The sequence below is a fragment of the Triturus cristatus genome, chromosome 12 (genome assembly GCF_964204655.1).
Source record: "Triturus cristatus chromosome 12, aTriCri1.1, whole genome shotgun sequence".
In the NCBI taxonomy this organism is placed as follows: Eukaryota; Metazoa; Chordata; class Amphibia; order Caudata; family Salamandridae; genus Triturus; species Triturus cristatus.
Window position 1 is genome coordinate 861814977 of NC_140595.1, and position 19378 is coordinate 861834354.

At 46.0% G+C, this 19378-nt stretch overlaps 1 protein-coding gene across 1 annotated transcript in view; it reads right to left on the minus strand.

Annotated features, from left to right (window-relative positions):
• Positions 1-479: 479 nt before the first annotated feature.
• LOC146783128 (uncharacterized) overlaps positions 480-19378 on the minus strand; it is a 389572-nt gene continuing 370673 nt past the window's right edge. Inside the window, exon 4 of the mRNA XM_085639291.1 lies at positions 480-6324. Coding sequence (XP_085495417.1) covers positions 4757-6324 — 1568 coding nt within the window. The 3' untranslated portion in view covers positions 480-4756. The remainder of the gene's footprint in view (positions 6325-19378) is intronic.

A 19378-nucleotide genomic window follows, 5' to 3' on the forward strand; every position in this document is an offset into this window, starting at 1 on the left:
CTCATCTGAAAGGATTAGTGTTGACTTGTTTGGTATGTTTGGAATGGTTGTGATAAATCCTGCTTACTGGTGTAGTTGGATTTTACATTACTATTTTGGAAATGTCACTTTTAGAAAGTGGTTTCTTTTTTTTATAAGCTACAGTGAGTTCTGTTGGGTGCCACAATTCTGGTACAAAAAATGTGAAAGATGTTGAACAATCAACATCAGTAAAGAAGGGTCACAAAATGATCTCTTTAGGAAAGGGGAGTATCTTACTATTAAAGACCTCAGATTTCCGTCCCCTAATACCAAATACAAACATTAGTGTGCTAACTTTCCCCCAAAAAGTAATCAAAAACAGGAAGTCAGACAAATCAACCAAATCACACACAAGACACAAAGACAAATTCTAGTTTGGTATATTCATTGTCATATAACAAACATTGTATCTCATAACACAATTTTCATTACTTTTCTGTTTTTTTCAATATGCTGCCCATAATACACATATCACATACAATAAATCAAACAACATAAACATGGTTGAATGTAAAAAATAGCAGTGTACATGTACACAATACATGAAACAAAAAAATGTAGTATCTAATGTCCAACCTTCCAAGTTTCAAAATATCTGTTATCTTTCTTTTGTATGTTACGATAAATGAAGCAGGACATTAGCCAATGTCATCGACTTTCGACCCTATGATTCTGTGTTACATCACATCACAGCGGGTCTTCCTCAGGACTACAACAGTAAACAAAACGGGGGACAGCCTTCCAGAGATGCAATTCAAACAAAGAACGCTCTATCAATTTGTGTCCCACCAAAGAATTAACATCAGTATATGTATACTGACATCCTAGAACCCAGCCGCGGTTCACTCACAATTCACAATTCCTTACAATTTGTTCCCATCAGGAACAGTATTGGTTTTAATCTCAAAGAATATTGAGGTGCAGCTCGCAGCTTGCCCCATTCCTCCATCGTCAGTGACCACCAATATGGTTCTTGAAGGGGACGGATTGTACGGAATTGTGAACTAATTTGGCCAGAGGCTCGAAGTCAGTTTTACCCACACCGGCATGGCAGGCATGGCGTGTCTGGAGATCTTGTATGGGCCCGTCCACAGGTGCTCGAAGCAGCTGCAGACGGGTACAGGTGAGTCTGCTATATGCCCCCCATTAAATATTGCCTAGTGAATTATCATGAGACTTTCTAAACATTGTTACTCTGTTGTACACTGATAAAGACTCAGAAGATTGACAAAATAAAGATGCAGGAGATCTAAATGCTGGCATGTGTTTAACACCAAAATCAGATATCAAAATTTACTCAGAGTTTTGTCAACTTTGATACACTTCAGATTCACGAAGGCATTTAAAAAAAGTGTAATGTTTGAATTTGAAACTGACTGTTATTTTAAAAGGAACAGGTCTTCTGGAAATTAAAAATACAACAGCAGTAAACAATGTATAATTTCTAACATTTGTACAGGCAAGTTAACAACTTTAAAAGTGCAGTTAAAGGGGAGGGGTAAAGTGGCCATTCTAAATCTAAATGTGTATGGTTACACAAAGGGGGGGGGATATTAATATCAAATGACGGGGACACATATCAAAACCTTCGCGATGAACGCACTACATTCTCAGCAGGACAAAGACATGTTGTATTGGGAGTAACTTGACTTCCTGGTGAATATGAAACCGAGAATAGCAACATTTTACATACTCCTGAAAATTCAAAAGGCTCTATGGGACGACAATCCTGCGTGGCAAAGTACCATCCATAACTTTATGAAGCATATCTGCGCACTGTTACATTTCATAGATGCCATCTTTCTAATCTGGGACGGCACTGAAGCCTTGTTGGTAAAATTATTGGTGCAATTAAATGACAACCTTTATAACATTCGCTTGACCATGCACAAAAGGAAACACAAATTGTCTATTGAGATGCAATGCTTGAAATAATGAATGGTGAAGTACAAACACATATCCATAGAAAATACAATGTGTCAAATGTGATCGTCCGTGCAACATCCGGCCACCAAAGCACCTGATTGAGAGTTTCACCTATGGAGAATTATTTGAGGGCTAAAGCAACTTGAACTAAACCGACTGGGAGAATCAAAGAAAATAACGGAGATATTAAAAGAAAACAATGTTAATAGCCTTGAAAAATGCAAATTGGTTGAAACAGAGTTAAAAGGGAAAATCTAATATTTGATCCATCTTCTAAATCAAAAGATGAAGGGCAAATGTATTGATTTATAGAGCAATGCAGTAGAGGAACCAAAGTTTGCTGATCTCTGTTGCACTGGTGGTAGAGAGGATAACAGATTCATCCACTGAGATATGGCACGGCGGCTCTCTCTCCTAGCGGTGATACACACCTTCGCACCACAGGACAAAGGTGTGTGGATGATGTCTAGCACAAGGTTTATACTGGAAAGGTAATCATTCGGCACACAATACTATACCTAGGCCATAGTTTTAACAATGTATCCATTGGATGTGTGCTGTACAGTGCAGAACGCAACCAATGTTTGAAATGTATGGAGGAAATCAAAAATGTATTGGACCTAATGCTTGTTTCAAGGAGACATTTCTGGAGGAAAGTCCTGTCTACCAAGTAAATATGTCTTTTCATCAAAACACTATGAATGGTAGCGTGGAAATGCCCAAGTGTCACCCTTGGGACACGCCTTTGACGAAAGGTAGTGCGAAGCAGGGTATGTGTTACTTTTAGGGCTACTTAAGATGTGCGCTGGAAAGTAAATAGTTTAAGGCCTCGCCCCGGTTTGCATTACTTTGCGCTAGCATGATGCCTTGATAACTCTGATCTCCAGTCTCAACCACAGATGCTTCATTTTGAAATATAATTCAGATCCCATTACAATCGTTAATAAACATGGCCTTTACTGACACATGTCTGCTGGGGGTGGGATGGGGGTATGGAAGAGGGGGTGGTATTTTTTGCAGATAATGCAATGGGAGTATTTGCTGCTTGGACATTTTTTATGATATTCTGATTTGGAAGAAAGAAATAACGTTTGTGTTATTAGACATGTGATGTTCCTTTCCCATTAGAACGCTATTCAGTGCTCGCATTTTTAGTCAAAAGACTTATTGGCTTTTTGGACTTACTTTTTCATATTGCTTGTGTTACATGCCATCTCCTCACCCCTCCCTACATTGTATAAAAAACAGAGCAGCCACTACATTTACTTTAGAGCTGTAACATGCTGCTACACTGCCTCCTGATAGCTTCCTGGAAGATGGTCATGCAACATTATTCAGCACCAGTTCAAAGCAGGTGCCTTCTGTCGCCATCATACGAAGGGTGAACATTCCTCTCCTTGCCTTTAGCGAGTTGTTCTCTAGTTTCTCACCTTCAAATTGACCAATCAATCAATTTCTAAACAGGACACGTCAAATCGTCTTGCTTCTTAATAAGGTTCTTTCCCATCGGTTTTAAATTTTTCTTTTGGTTTTAGAGGTCCAAGTTACTGTTGATTGCTAATTCTTGTACTTACCTCCCACAAAGGTGCGAAAGAAAGTAGGTTGTCATGCAGGAGGTGCTCTACTGTCCTAAGTGTCTCGTTGTGTGGAACGCAGGCGTAGAGAGCTTCAGCGCCAAACTCATTAAATAATTCTTGTAATGATGAAAGCGCCCCTCTTTTACTGTCTTGCAAATATGTTTCATATCTTGTAGATAGGATGGTATCTTACAACAATACATCTCAGGAAAGGATCTGTAAATGAGGAAGGGGTTCCAGAGGGGCGCCCGAACCTGACACAATGGATCTCCCTGCTAGTGGGCATCGACATTTCTATATTTTAAGGAAGCAAATACGAGATCTTGGGGTTTTCCATCATCAGAAATTCTACTTCTTTAAGTGTAATCCACTCTGCTCCTTTTACTCTTTGAACCAATCATTGGCTAACCTTCTGCAGTTTAGGTGTGGGTTCTTGCTGTACAGGTCAATAATATCCAGTATTGCGTACCTGTCTCAGGCATTCATTTTCATATGTTTCCGAGTCAAGGATCAAGATCGCCCAACATTTATCTGCTGGTTTTATTATAATTCTGGTATCAGAACCAAGAGGCAGTTTTATTGCTCAATACTCACTATTTAGCACACCTGACTCACCCTTCTCCCACAGAGACCCACATCACACATGTAAACACTCGAAGAGCTCCTCCCTGTTCTTTAGGAGTTGTATCCAAAACCAGAAACTTTGGTATTGTGTGAGGGACCCTATGATGGAGCATGCCACCTATGGGTGGGCGAGGGTTACCGTCCTGACAAAAGTTCTGGTTTACAGTCACACAGACGACACATTTTGGAAACCATCAAACCTGATTGGTTTCATAAACACTGTGCCTCCTTTTGTGCTTTGAATGGTTGAAAGGGAGCGATGCACAATTGGTCTCCTTAACACTCTTTTGACTCATCTGTGTGACTAATGGGAGTGTCCTCTCATTGAGCCTCAACCTAGTACTGCGCACACATATCTCCCATAACAGCCCTTTTGGGTGCGAAACCCAGGTTTTATTCTGTTAGAGTGTTTGCATAATTTAGCAGATAACTTCTCCCAACAGTTCACCTACGTTGAGGTTCTATGATCTCACTCTTTGACACATCAGCTTTTGAAAAATCAAACATTGTGGCTGTCATCTCCAAGTTCATTTGTGGCAAAAACATTCTGCGCACTCTGAAAGTTCTTATACTTCATTTGTGATTTTCAATGTTGAGATTGTGTGCAGTCATATGGATTTACATGTTTTGCTCTTCTTATGCATTCTCAAGCTTGATCTTACAGGGAAAATGTTCTCACATTTCTTGCACTTGTAAAGCTTCTCACCGGTGTGTAATCTCTGATGATCCCTCAAATGAGACGCCCGCCGAAAGTGCTTGCCACATTCTTTGCACTTATAGGGCTTCTCCCCAGTGTGAATCATCATGTGGTTCAATAGCACAGAGCTTTGACTGAATTTTTTCTCACACTCCATACACTGGTATGGTCTTTCCCCAGTATGGCTCCTCTGATGCCTTATAAGATGCGAATGACTAAAGAAGCACTTTTCGCACTCGGCGCACCGGTAAGGTTTCTCTCCAGTGTGGTAATTCTCATGTTGTCTCAGGTTCGACAGGTGGCTGAAACGCTTATCACATTTCTGACACTGGAAGGGCTTTTCACCAGTGTGCACTCTCATGTGTGAAGATAAATATAACCTCAAGGAAAAGCTTTTATCACACTCCATACACTGATATGGTTTGTCTCCCTTGTGGTATTTCTGATGTTTTTTGAGTGTTGATAAGTGATTGAAATGCTTTCCACATTCATTGCACATGTGGGGTTTACCACTGGAATGTATGATTTTGTGCTTGCCTAGAGCTGAAGAACAACTGAAGCTTTTTTCACACACTGTACATTGGTATGGTCTTTCCCCTGTGTGTAATCTATGATGGTCGATGAGTTGTGACATACGTCTGAAGGATTTACCACAGTTATTGCAGTCATAGGGCTTCTCCCCAGTGTGGGTCATCTTATGCCTGTCCAATTGTGACCTGCTGGAAAAGCTTTTCTCGCACCCTGTGCATTGGTAATGGCTCACTGCCATGTGTGTTCTCTGATGTAGCCTCAGCTGAGATGTCTGATTAAAGTGAAGGCCACAGTCTTTACACTCGTAGGACCTTTCTCCTATGTGGACCAACTCATGCTTGCTCAGACTTGAGCTGTTAGCAAAGCTTTTATTGCAGACCATACACTGGTATGGTTTCTCCCCTGTGTGGGTTCTCTGATGATCCATCAGAGATGATGACTGTCGAAAAGATTTACCACATTCCATGCAGTAGTAAGGTTTTGTTCCAGTGTGTATCATTTTATGCTTCAACAGTCCTCTGCTATGAGTAAAGGTTTTCTGGCACTCTGCACACTTGTAGGGTCTCTCTCTTGGAAGCAGTATCTCCCCTGTGTGAGATCTCTGATGTTCTTTCAGGTCCGACAATTGACTAAAATGCTGCTGGCACTCTTGGCATGTGTTGAGTCTCTTATGCCGCAACAGACCTGAGCTATAAATGAATCTTTTCTCGCAATCCGTGCATTGGAATTGTCTCTCCCCGGAGTGCGATCTGTGATGATCTTTGAGGTGTGAGGCTCGATGGAAGCTCTTATCACAAACTGTGCATTTGTAGGGTTTCTCCCCAGTGTGGCTCATCTGGTGTGTACACAGGTGCGACCTTTGACTAAAGCTTTTCTTACATTCTGTGAACTGCTGTGATACAGCAATGATCCTCTGGTACGCGCTCACATTCATGGTGGCTCCATTCTCTGTGGAAAGATGCAGAACACAGTGAATTACTGTAAGTCATAAACAATCTGACAGCTGAGAGGTCCTGTGTAAACTGTTGTATAGGTTACCTACCTTCGATAATGCTCTTTCTGGTGGATCCTCTAATCACAGATTCCTCACTTTTTGAATATTCCCCAGGCATCACACTAGTTCTGGAAACTTTTCAGCAGTACCCCTGTATATCGATAGGTGGCATCATGTGGCGCTGTGCCAATTTCATTATGCTCTGAAGTGATGTGCAGAGCCACACATAAGTGCCACCCAAGACCGCTGATGTCAGCTGCTTTCGAGGCTGTCTGCACCCCAGACGCACAGCCAACAGCAGATTGGTTTGACCAGCATTTTGATCTCTAGACCTGGGACCTTTTTAGATGGAAAAGGAATCCAGTTCACAGAACGGGGAGGTGGGAGGGTTATCAAAAGTACATAACTTGTTCTTCTGATTGATACTTCTAACCGCAGATTCCACAAAATACAAAGCAGTACCTCCCAGGAGGTGGGCCTGTGAACTGGCTCAGATCAAAAAGTCTTTTAGGTCGTAGTGGGCGCAATGTCCCTCTAAATGGACCTGGTTGCCACATAGTAGTGCTGCGTGAACATATGGACTGATACCCACATAGCAGCCTGGCAGATGTCCACATAGGTATTCTGTGTGCAAATGCAGTGGTAGCTGCCTTGGTGGAATGAGCATGAAAACCTCCGGGGGCTGCTTCTTAGTCAGTGTATAGCAGATTTTGATGCAGAGAACAATCTAGCAAAATGTGGTACTTTTTCGTACTGCGTTGCCCTTCTGCCCCAGCGATTTCAACAAACTGTTGATGGTTCACACAGTATTCCTAGTATCCTTGGTACGATAGATGTCTAAAATGATGGCTCTTTTCCAATCCAGTGAGGTGGAGCAAAGAATGCCAGGAGGGTGATCTTTTGCCTGACATGAAACAGAGTGATCACTTTTGGAAGAAAGGAAGCTCAAATCCTTAGAACCAGTTTGTCTGGAAAGAACTTAGGGCCATATTTTTTCAAGGTTCTGTGTCGCCCTGGCGCCCTCCAAGGGGGCACAAGGGTGATACAAAGCCTAAGTGAGATTTATCAAGCCACGCAAAGCCACCTTGCATGGCTTGATAACGCAAGGCAGGGCAAATCGCTGCCTTGCGTTGCTCTGCCCAAGGAGGGCGTTCCACGGGTGGAGCGTGGTTGTTCCCATGCATCCACTCATGGATTTTGGCGCATTCCCATATGTACCATTAGTGGTAGAACTGGAAATGGTCAGAATGCTATGCCTCCCCATGTGAGGGTGAGCAAGCAGGACCTCTGACCTCTGGTCAGGGACCTGCTCTCTCCCCCGGCAGCTCCACTGTTGTGCCACTGCCGCTGATGGGTGTCTGGTAGCTGTTCGAGCCAGCTTCTGCTGCTTCCACTGTTGCCTGTCTGCCTTGTTGTGCCTGTTTTGTCTTGTGTCTTTTGTCTGTCTTTATTGTAATTAATGGTAAATTCTGTGCCTATTATCTGTGACTCTGCCCTTCTTTCATTTTTTGCGCCTCTGCCCTTGTTTTTCTGAGCCCGTTTTCTCGCCGCCCTTCTCCCGCCGCTGCTCCTGTGCGGGCTCTCCCACCTACCATTCCTGCTCCCAGCTGAGCTTCCCTCCCCCATCCTTATTTAAAGGCGTGCCAAAGGCAAGCCAGTCTGCACCCGTCTATGACCGCAACCAGCGCCAGAGACCCTGGATCTCTGACCAAACACCGCTACGACTCAGCTGCCCTCCTCGCACACAACCCCGGAAGGAACAACTGCCAGCTGTCCACACCGAACACCACCCACAGGCAGTTCTCCTGCCAGACCTTCACCACCCCCGCACGCACACGGGCCCCACCCCCACGTGCGCTCCCTGCACAGATACGCCTTAGAGACAGCCATACAGGGCATAATACAGTCACGTCTGGACTCGAACAACGCCCTTTACCTGGGAGCCCCAGAGTACACATTGAACAGACTGCAGCTGGTACAGAACTGCGCGGCCCGTACCTTACTGCAAATTCCCCGCAGAACCTCAGTTAGGGAGGCACTGGCCAGCCTACATTGGCTACCAGTACGAAAAAGAGTCTCTTTCAAAGCAATGTGTATTGCCCACCAGGCCTTCTGGGACTCGGGCCCCAAAATCATGCGTAGCCTAGTCAGCCAATATCATCCAGGCAGAGACCTACGCTCTAGTCAGGCTTTCATGGCAACGGTCCCCAGAATTAAAAGGACTAGAGCAGGCGGAAGAATGTTCACCTTCAACGCCTCAAAAATCTGGAACTCCCTTCCCCTTCACCTGAGATCTAACCCCAACCTCGCCTCCTTCCGTAAACAACTAAAAACACATCTGTTCAAATCTCGGTAACAATTCAGCCCCTCCCCCCTCCTCCCAGTTCTGTTATCCTCACTACACCCCCCATCTGGTTCCTCTAGCGCTTGGACGCGCCAGGGCAGCAACCGCGCTGTATAAATCCATTTTCATTCATTATCATTTTCATTCATTCAGATCTGGGACCTCCGCAACACCCTTACGCCAAACATCGCCTTCTTCACCATCCTCACCCACCAGGCAGAACACACCCTCAACCCCATCGTCGCAGGAGGTAAGAAAATCCACTTCAGCCACACCACGCAACACCTCTGGACAGACCACCACTGCGTACACTTCCACGTCGACAAACCCACTGCCCCCAAACCTGCACCCCCCGCCGCAATGGTACTGGAACAAGGTCACCGGGGAGCACCTCAATTCCACCCTCAACGGCGATGCCCCCTCCAACTCAAACGATGCCAACCTCGCAGCCAAAGAACTACACAGCTGGATCTCCAACTAAGCAGATGAACTTGCACCCCTCCACAACCCCGACAGACAATGCCCCAGGAGAATGTATGACATTACAACACAAATATTTATAATGCATGCCTTTACAATGCAGTTTTTACATCGCAACATTGATTACAACGCATGATTTTACATCGCATGCCATCACAATGCATTTTTAGAAACTACTTTTACAGCGCAACGGGAGAGGATGCAGCCTTACGGCTAGAGCAGTCGACTTCGGAGCTGGGGAGCCGGTTTCGTGTCACGACAACGACGCTCAACCTCCTGTGATTCTGGGCAAATCACTTAATCTCCCTGTGCCTAAGAAAAAAAAATGAATGTGTCCATCTGTAACGAAACTGGTGCTCATGTAAAGTGCTCTGATACCCGATTTCTCGGGTCTAGTTCGTGCTATATAAAACTCCCACAAAAAAAAAGATAGTGTAGGGGGTAAAAATTACTGGACCCGCTCGAGTGAGTGCAACAGTAGGGTAAGTGATGGATAGTTTATGGGTAAAAATTACTATTCCCACTCCAGTGAGTGCAACCGTGGGGGAAATGTTGGATAGTGTAGGGGTAAAAAATTACTATTCCCACTCCAGTAAGTGCAACAGTAGGGTAAGTGTTGGATAGTAAAATTACTATTCCCCATTACATTACTTACCTTATATTGCGTTGTAATGGCATGCGTTGTAGTGACATGCGTTGTAATGACATGCGTTGTAGTGACATGCGATATAATGGCTGCGTTGTAATGGCATGCGATGAAAAGGATGTTGTGTTGTAATGACTGCTTTGTAAAGGTAGTGCGTTGTAATGACTTCATTGTAAAGGTTCTTTCCCCCCCAGGAAGACCACCTGGTTCACAGCCGATCTCCAAGAATCCAGGCGCACATGCAGACGTCTAGAGAAGAATTGGCGAAACATCAAAACACCTGAAGACCGCATCACATACAGGAACACCATGACAGAATACCACAATGTGATCATATCAATTAGACGAACCTTCATCCAGAACAAGATCTCCGCCAACGCCGGCAACTCGAAAGAACTCTTGAGCAGTACTTGGACTACAGAAACCCCCTCTATGCCGGAATCAACAAGTCTCTGCTTTGCAAACTCCAGACCATACAAAACATCCCAGCCAGACTCGTCCTCGGCATTCTCCAACAAGAGCACATCACCCAGCACCTGCGAGACCTCCACTCGACAGCCAAAAGGGCGCTAGTGTTAGGAAAGGACAGGAATGCATTGTATAATGTTAAATACAGTGCATTCCTGCCCTTTCCCTCTCACGCAGCACAGCAAGGTGCCTTAATGTGTTGCGCTGCATGAAAAAATGATAAATATGGGCCTTAGTGTATGGTGGGTTGACAGAGAAGGCTTGAAGCTCGCAATCCCACTACACCAATGTTATAGCGATAAGATAAACTGTCTTTCGGGTGAGGAGATGCTATGGACAGCTTTGCAGTGGCTCAAAGGCAGTACACATCAATGTGAGGTCTAGGTTCAAATCCTACTGTGGTATGATAAAAGGCTTAGGTGGGAACAAATGCTGTAAACTGTTTACAAAATGCATCAAAAGAGGTCATTTCTATAAGGAAGGTTGGTTCAGCAACCTGAAAAAAATCTGAAGGTGCCTAAAGCAAGTCCTTACTGAACTGGAGTTGAAACAAAAAGTAATACTTCGGATAGGTTGGCTTGCAGTGGGTCAACCTGATGGGTGCAGCACTGAACCACGACCTTTTCCCAATGTTAAGGCACATACTGATTTGCGTCCCTGAAAGAGCGGTCTTAAAAACTCCAGCACACAAAATTGACATTGCTCTGTTTCGGAGGTGATGAAAAGATCTAGCCAGAGTTCACCCCATTCTTGGAAGTTGCCCTGCTCCATGTCCAGATGTAACTGTCATTCGTGACCGTCAGGCACCAGTAACTGGCTTCATACGCCCTGATGTTTAAAGATCCCACCAGGTTATCAGGAGAATCGCTTGGTGGTCCAGAAAATTTCGAAGACAAGTACCTCTTGGCACAGGGCACAGGGCCCAAGACCCCACCCGCACTGCTTGTTGCAGTACCACATGGCAGTGATGTTGTCTGTGAGCACCTGTACCAGCCTCCCTCTGATGGTGGGAAGGAAGCCTTTCTATGCCAAACAAATTGCAACGGTACCAACAGATTGATGTCAAGTCGGGCCTCAGCCAGAGACCAGAGACCTCTGATCTCCACCTCCCCCAGATGGCCTCCCTAACCCAGACGTGATGCATTCTTGATGCCACTGCAATGCCTGATGGCTACAAGATGATACACTGAGACCACACCTATAAACACGGAGGATGCATCGTCATCATCCACAAGGAAACTCTCTGATTCTCCACCACCGAACATGACACCACATCTACCATGGTACACCTCAACTTCCAACCACAAACCATCAGCAGGACTCTTGCCTACAGACCCCCGGGACTGCGACCTGTATTCTACAATGCCATCTGCAAATTCATCGCCCCTCTAGCTATCGACTCCAAGCACTACATCCTACTCGGTGACCTCAACTTCCACCTCGACGACCCCAACGACGCCAACTCCACCAATCTCCTGGAAAGCATGAGCAACATTGGCCTCACCCAACTGGTCACCAACCACACACACAGCACAGAATACATGTTGGACCAGATCTTCAAATCAGCGACGCAATCAAGTACAGCCATGTCACTGAACTCACCTGGACTGACCATGCCATCATCCACTTCACCATCACATGGTCCCCAGGGCACCACCATCATGCCCCTGAGCTCCTCCCACCACAGCTGGAGCAAAGTGACTAAGAGCCAGTGGATGGAGAACTCAACACCATACCGCCCCAATGCTGCAGAAACCCTGGAACAAGCTGCCCAGAATGTGTCCAACTGGATCACCAAATGCGTCGACAGAGACACCCCCATGAAGCCAGCCAAAACCAGCAGATCTGCAAGACAAGGCCGCTGGTACACACCAAAACTCAGAACCATCAAACGCAACTGCAGATGACTAGAAAAACAATGGCGCATCACCAAAGACCCCACTGACCACACAGCCTTCAAATTAGCCCTCAGCAAGAACCACCAACACCTCAAGGACACAAAAAGTGACGCTCTCATAGACCACAATGAAACAAGTGCGAACCACAACAGGGAACTCTTCAACATTGCTACAAAATTCTCCTGCACGTCAGCCACCGAGAACATGGTTTGCCGCTCCCAAGAACTCTGCACACCCTGTTGGACTACTGCCACAGCAGGAGAGCCACCATCTACAACAACTTTGATCCCCAACCCATGACTTCAACAACATCCTCTCACTTGCGGACAGCAGCCACTCGATCACCACTTCTTTAACCTCAGAACTAAAGAAATCCGCACAGTACTCACCAACATCCTCAACGCCTCCATCACCACTGCATCCTTCCCAGACAGATGGAAACACCCCTCCTGAAGAAAGCCTCCGTCAACCCCAGCAAACTCAAAAATGACCTCCCAATCTCACTGCTTCCGTTCCTGGCCAGTGTCCTTGAGAAGGTCATCAATCACTACTCACCGAACACCTCGGAAAAAACAACCTGCTTGACGCCTCCCGACCTGGCTTCTGTGCTGACCACAGCAACGAGACCGCACTGATAGCTGCCACCGACGACATCAGATACATCCTCAACTGGGGTGAAACAGCAGCCCTGATCCTCCTCAACCTCTCAGCTGCATTCAACACCGTAGCTCACCACACCCTCATTAAGAGACTTAACCGCATCGGCATCCAGGGAGACACCCTCAAATGGATCACATCCTGGGGAGCGTGGCTTAGACAGCCAACATAGCGGACGCAGCCTAACAAGGCTCCGCACGTCCACGCCAGTAGTGGATTCAAATCTGACTGAATCCTCGACCAAACGGAGCACATCGGCCGTCCGGAGGCCAGAAACAATAAGCGCCTTGCTCTGAGCGAAAGAACGCCGTTGCCTGGCCGGCGCATTGTAAATTGCAGCCGACCGGAGTGCGGCGCTTATTCAGATCTGCTCGGGGCTGGTGCCCACCCGGGGGGATGGCCCAGGGTCAAGGGGGAGTAATCAAGCCCCCTGAGGTGAGGCTGGGCCGCGAAAGTTGATATTTCACTCGTACAAAACCAGAGAAATTCAGCAGTTTAGTTATCTGAGCGCCCCCCCCCCCCGAAGCACTGTTTATGACCTCACATATTAGATCACTCATGACATGGTCAGTGACATCACTGAGGACATCTCAAATGACATCATTAATGACATTATCCACAGAATCTCTGACACAGCCACTCACACCCCCATGTAACCATTCACGCAACCACTCCAACTTTCAAATTACCATTCTCGAAACCATTGACACACCCATACCAGTACTTACATACCCACTCACTCATTCATAGGTCTACACACACATCCACCTACTCACCCATACAGTCACTCATACACCCACTCACTTACTAATACAGCAACTGACATATCCACTCATACACCAATTGTCATTCACACTGAGTCAGTCACCCATAGAGCTATACACACCTACTCAATCACCCATAGAGTCAATCACACTGCCACTTACCCACTTATACAGTTATACACACACCAACTCACTTATTCACTCAGATACTAACCTAACACATACTTACTCTCCTATACAGTCACTGACACAAGCATACACTCACCCATACAGCCACTCTCAGAATCACTCACTCACACATGCAGTTACTTATATATGCCAACACTCACATATACTGCCTTTCACATATGCAGTAAGACACCCATATACCACTGAGACATCCATTCACTCACCGACACAGCCATACACACACTAATTTACCCTTAAAGCCGCTCTAAGACGCGCTCATGAACCCACACAGCCAGTGATCCACCCACTCCCTCATCCATGCATGGAGTCACACACACCCTCACCCACCCACACAGACACTCAGGCACCCATACAGCTACACAGACAACCAATCAATAACCCATATAGGCACTCATGTACCTGCTCACCAACCCATGCAGCCACTTACACACCAACTGACAGACTGATACAGAGATTCACACAGATTAGTCACTCACCCATACATTCACTAAGACATGTATAGTGATTTGCTTATAGTCAGTCACGCACCCACTAAATCATCCATACAGGCACTCATACACCCACTCTTTCATCAATACACCTTGGTGTATTTATATTTAACACTCATAAACTTTTTAGAAACACTCACAGTCACCAGATGATGTCATCAGTGATATCATTTGAGACAGGCTGGGCCTCGGGTTTCTTCAAATGGCGGCCCTATTGTACAAGGATCCCACGGTGAGGGTGAGAACAGGGCCATATATATCAGGGCCATATATATCTGACGCCGTCCCAATATGGTGTGGCACCAGGCAGGGGTGCCCGCTCTCACCCCTCCTGTTTGCACCAGCAAAAGAGCCCCTTGCCGCCACGCTCCGCAGGGAGCTGGCCGATGGAATTCCGCTGGGGGACGTGACACACCAGGTATCGCTCTATGCAGACGACCTACTGGTCTTTGTCAGGGATGTGGCGCACATTCCGGCCGTACTGGAGCGAATTCTACTCGACTTCGCTGCTCTCTCGGGCCTCCGGGTGAACGCTGCTAAATCATGCCTCTACGCGTTTCGAGCCAATACCCAGGATCCGAGCTACCACCTCGGAGGTGTGCAGGTTAAATGGCAGCCGGACACCTTCCGTTATCTGGGTATCCAGATATATAGGCGGCCGGTGGATCTTGTGGAGGGCAACCTGGGCAGAGCGGTAGCAGCGGTCAGGGCCCAGATGCGGTTCTGGGGCACCCTCCCCTTGGCGGTCACGGGGCGAATCGCTCTAGTCAAAATGGTGATTCTACCCCGCGTTGCCTAAGCTATACCTCTCTACTGACCAGGGAGGCCTTGCGGTGCCATGTTTTGAGCATTATTACCTGGCCGCACAGCTGCAATGGATAGCCCGATGGCTGGCAGATAGAGGGCGGGATGATACGGCGACCACTACGGCTCCCCTCACTCTGGCTGATCTCCTCAACCTATTTCATCCGGCTGCGAAAGCAGTTCGGCCTGTGCCCCTCCTTATGGTGGTGGCCTACAAGTGCTACAGTCGCGCTCTCTACCTTACCCGGGCTCGAACCCCTTACGCACCGGCTATACCGCTTGAGGACTCCCCCAGTGGGCTGAGTGCGCTTAGTGCCCTGGAACTGGCGGACTGGACCGCAGCAGATATACAAACAATGGGGGACCTTTATCGAGATGGTGCCCTTCTCCCGTTCGCCTCCCTGGCGGAGGAGACGGGGCTTCCGTCTGGCCACTTCCTTCGTCACCGGTCCCTGGTGGAGACGCTCGCGAGTCGGTGGGGAGACCTTCACGAGGAGCCGGAACAACACCTCACGGTGCAATACCTCCACGTGATGGGGCGAGGGAGGCATCTGATCAGATGGTTCGCGGCCTCCCTGCGTGCTCATGCAGCGATCAGTTGTAAGTGGGAGGCGGATCTGGCCCGTCCTATGGCTGATAAAGAGTGGGGCAGAGTGTTGCAGGGCCCGACAAAGGTTCCCCGGAACATGCGCTTCCGCCAAATACAATTTTTTATTCTCCATAGAGCGTATCTTATGCCCAGGCCCATCAACAGATATTTCCACTGTGCGGACGCGGCTTGCCCTCGCTGTGCAGAATTGGATGCCGGATTGGTTCACATGTTATGGAGCTGTCCCGCACTGAGCTCGTACTGGCGGGTGGTGCACGATGCGCTTTGCGCATGCACGGGACATACCATCCCGTTCGAATGGTGTACCTTTTTGCTGCACCTTTTCCGCAGGACTCCCTCCACTAAGACCGCCTCTAGGTTTATCGTCCTGGGGATGGTGGTGGCGAAGCGACTGCTCACTAAGCGATGGAAAGCAGCCGACCCACCTCACTCGCGCGCATGGCGGGGGTCGTTCCTAGTGTGGGCCAAGGCGGAGGGTACAGCACTTTCAAGGGAGGAGACACTGGGCCTCAGGAAGACGCCCATAGCACATCAGTGGGAGGCACTATTGCAAGCCATGGTGAGACTAGACGGGGAGAGTACAGGGCTCGGTCACGGGAGCGGGATGAGCGCTCCCCCAGAGGGGCTGGAAAGTGAGCGGCCCGGGGATGAAGCAGACAGAATGGCGACAAGGGAATAGCCACATGGGTGGGGGCACACAACAAATACGACATTGCTGACTGAATGGTCATACAAGGGGCGGCGAGACGGGGGGGATGGGATTGGAGACTGAGTTAAATGACGCTGGAACATATGTCAGATGTTGCTGGGGCTGTTGTTGTTTTGCTTGGGTATTTGATGTTCTACCCCATTATGTCTTTATTCATTCACTGTTTATGGACAGGCATCTGGGAAAGGCAGCCGGAATGTAGCCAGGGCCCTATGGGAGTGCTGGAGCAGAGTTTTCATTTAGAAAATTCAGGGGCTTTTGAAGCTCTAGTATGTCTATGCGTTATATTAATTATTAATAAATAACAATTAATTATTTGTCTTGTGCAAGTGTGTTTTTATTAATCAATCTGTTTGTCTTAACATAAGAGAAAGTTACACGAGGGTTAGCATGCGTGTGCTGTTTCTGTTTCCTAAAAAATAACGTGCAAGTTTTCATGTTTAAACGTTGCTGTGTGCTGTTTATTTTGAGCACAAAACGCTGTCTGAATTAATGCTTTTTATGTCGCGAGAGCTAGATAAATGCATACACATAAGGGTATTAGTGGGGTTTACACTGTTTAATCATTATGCTGTAGTAACGTTGTTTTTATTTCTTTTAATTGAGATGGTCTATTGTGGCCTATGGAGGCCTAGTCCATGATGGCTGATTTTGTGAGCCTGGCCTCGAGTGAATATGTGAAAACTGAGACGAGGGAGACCCCTGCTGGAAATGGTCTTGAAGCTAACTGACCATGGTCCATGTTGAGAAACTTTCCATGAGGATAGCAGCAGTTTTTGGGAGTTCTCCAAGAGAAGTGAAAGTGTCCTTGGCAATTTTGAAAAACAAAGGAGCCTTAGAGGGAAACTCTGAACTGTGGCTCGATGGCCGAGGAGAAGCCGGATTAATGTGATACATGTTTTATTTTCTTGGTTCCTGTTCCGTAGTCTTCGCTATGTGTATTTTTCCTGAGCGGAGGTTCACAAATGTTGCAATGTTGCATCCTTTCCTTCTCGCTCTGCTCAGTGATTCAGTGAATATTGCAAACTTTATGTGTGTTTCCATTGTAATTTTTACTATAAAAACTGTTAGCTTAGAGAGGGTTCTTGCCACCCTTTTGCCACTTGCCATTTTGCCTTTGCCGCGTGAATCTGCGTTGCTGAGGATCGATGCTGAGGACTTCGTCTTGAGAGACTTTACCGAGAGACTTGTCCTGACCCGTTCTGACACTTAGTTAGAATAGGTAACTATGAGAAATGATTTATTCTGATTGATTTACTTTGACTAATTTTAGATAAAGCAATATAATTTTAAACATGGTGTTGAATTTTCTTTCTTGTCAATTATTGGGTTTATATTTCTGATCATTATTGTGTATGTTGTGTAGATTATGTTATTGATTAGGACAGTCACAAAACCAGATCTGATCGACCTGATATCGATGCAGGGTGTTTAGGTGTTTTTTTTCCACAGGTTTATTGCTGGTAGAGTATTTGAGCGTATGTTAGTGAAATGGGCCCTAGCGTATGATGAGTGTATGTGCGTGTAACTATGTGATTACTCTATCCGTGGTAGTGGGCATATTTTAGATACCCTGATCCCTATCAATTTCCTGGTAGCAGAGATTGATGGTTTTGATGATTGTTTTGATTAGATAAGATTGCTTGTACATTAGCTTATTGATTATTGATTTTATTTTGTCGATATTGGAATATGTACTAATACTATATGTTGAAGTCGTCATGTTGAGTTATATGTAGTGCTTCTGGAATTTGGAAGCTGTGGTAGCAGTTCCGTAGTAGGGCAGAGGAAGGTATATGCTGCTCTCGGGAAAGACGGGATTGTAAGGAATAACGTGTGACAATTGAAGTTGCGCATTCACATTGTCTGGGTTCGGAATCAGTGACATTGTTGTATGTTACTATTAGAATATATTTCTGGTATATAAGGAGTGTGTATGATAGTGAAGGTTATCTTTGAAACTCTGGTCTTAAGTCCCAGGGATCCGTAAAGGATTTTCGTTAAAGCTTATCGCGGGAGGAGTAATAGGTATTCTCTGAGCTTGTTTGAGGAACTGGGCAAAGTTGCTTAGTTAATGTATGTTATAATTCTGTAGTGGGACAGATTGTGCGCTGTTCTCGGGAAGCAGGATTCTGTGTGCATGTACTATATTTTTCTTGCATGAATGTGCGTAAATGTATATACATTTATTGATTGTAAGACTCTTTGGATAAGTCTTAGAGGAAACAGTTATGAGATGTATGAAAGTTTGTTGACTCTTGAAAAATAGACTCTCTTTTACTATTCTGTGGTTAGCGAAGCAGACAATGGAGATGTTTTTATGTTGTAACTAATAGATTTTGTAGAAATCTTGACACGAAGTCTACTGAGAGATTTTGTAAAGGAGGGGTAGACGAGTGACAGAGGACAGGAGACAAAGGAGAAGCTGCAGTCAGCGACTGTTGACGTCAGAAAGTCCGCGCTCTGATTGGATAGTGGATCAGAATAGGGTTCGCGCTAGGATTGGTGCGTTAGTGTGAGTCGCGCTGCTATTGGTTGAGAAGCTCGTATTGTATATTTATAATACGGAGAGAGTAGAGAGTTTTGGTAAGCGCTAAAATGTATTACCAACAAGAGAAAAAAAAAAAAACATTCTTTGGGAAAGTTAAAAAGTGGTTTAGCAAGGATAAAGAGGTTAAAACGAGAGAGGGTGAGTTGCTACCTCCAGCGAAAACACCTGCATCCTTCATGGCTGCGAAATATGGATTACATACCTGTATATGGTTGCAGAATTGGGTTAGGTATACTAAAGAAGATGGTGTTCTAGCATTTTGTGGTAAATAAAAATTCCTTTACCGGGACTGAATTTGATACAGAAACATTATAAAATAGCTCAGTAAAATGAGAGGCAGAATCCGTGATATTAGAGTTTCGGAATGGGCTTTATTCCAATGATCGATTATAATCGGATG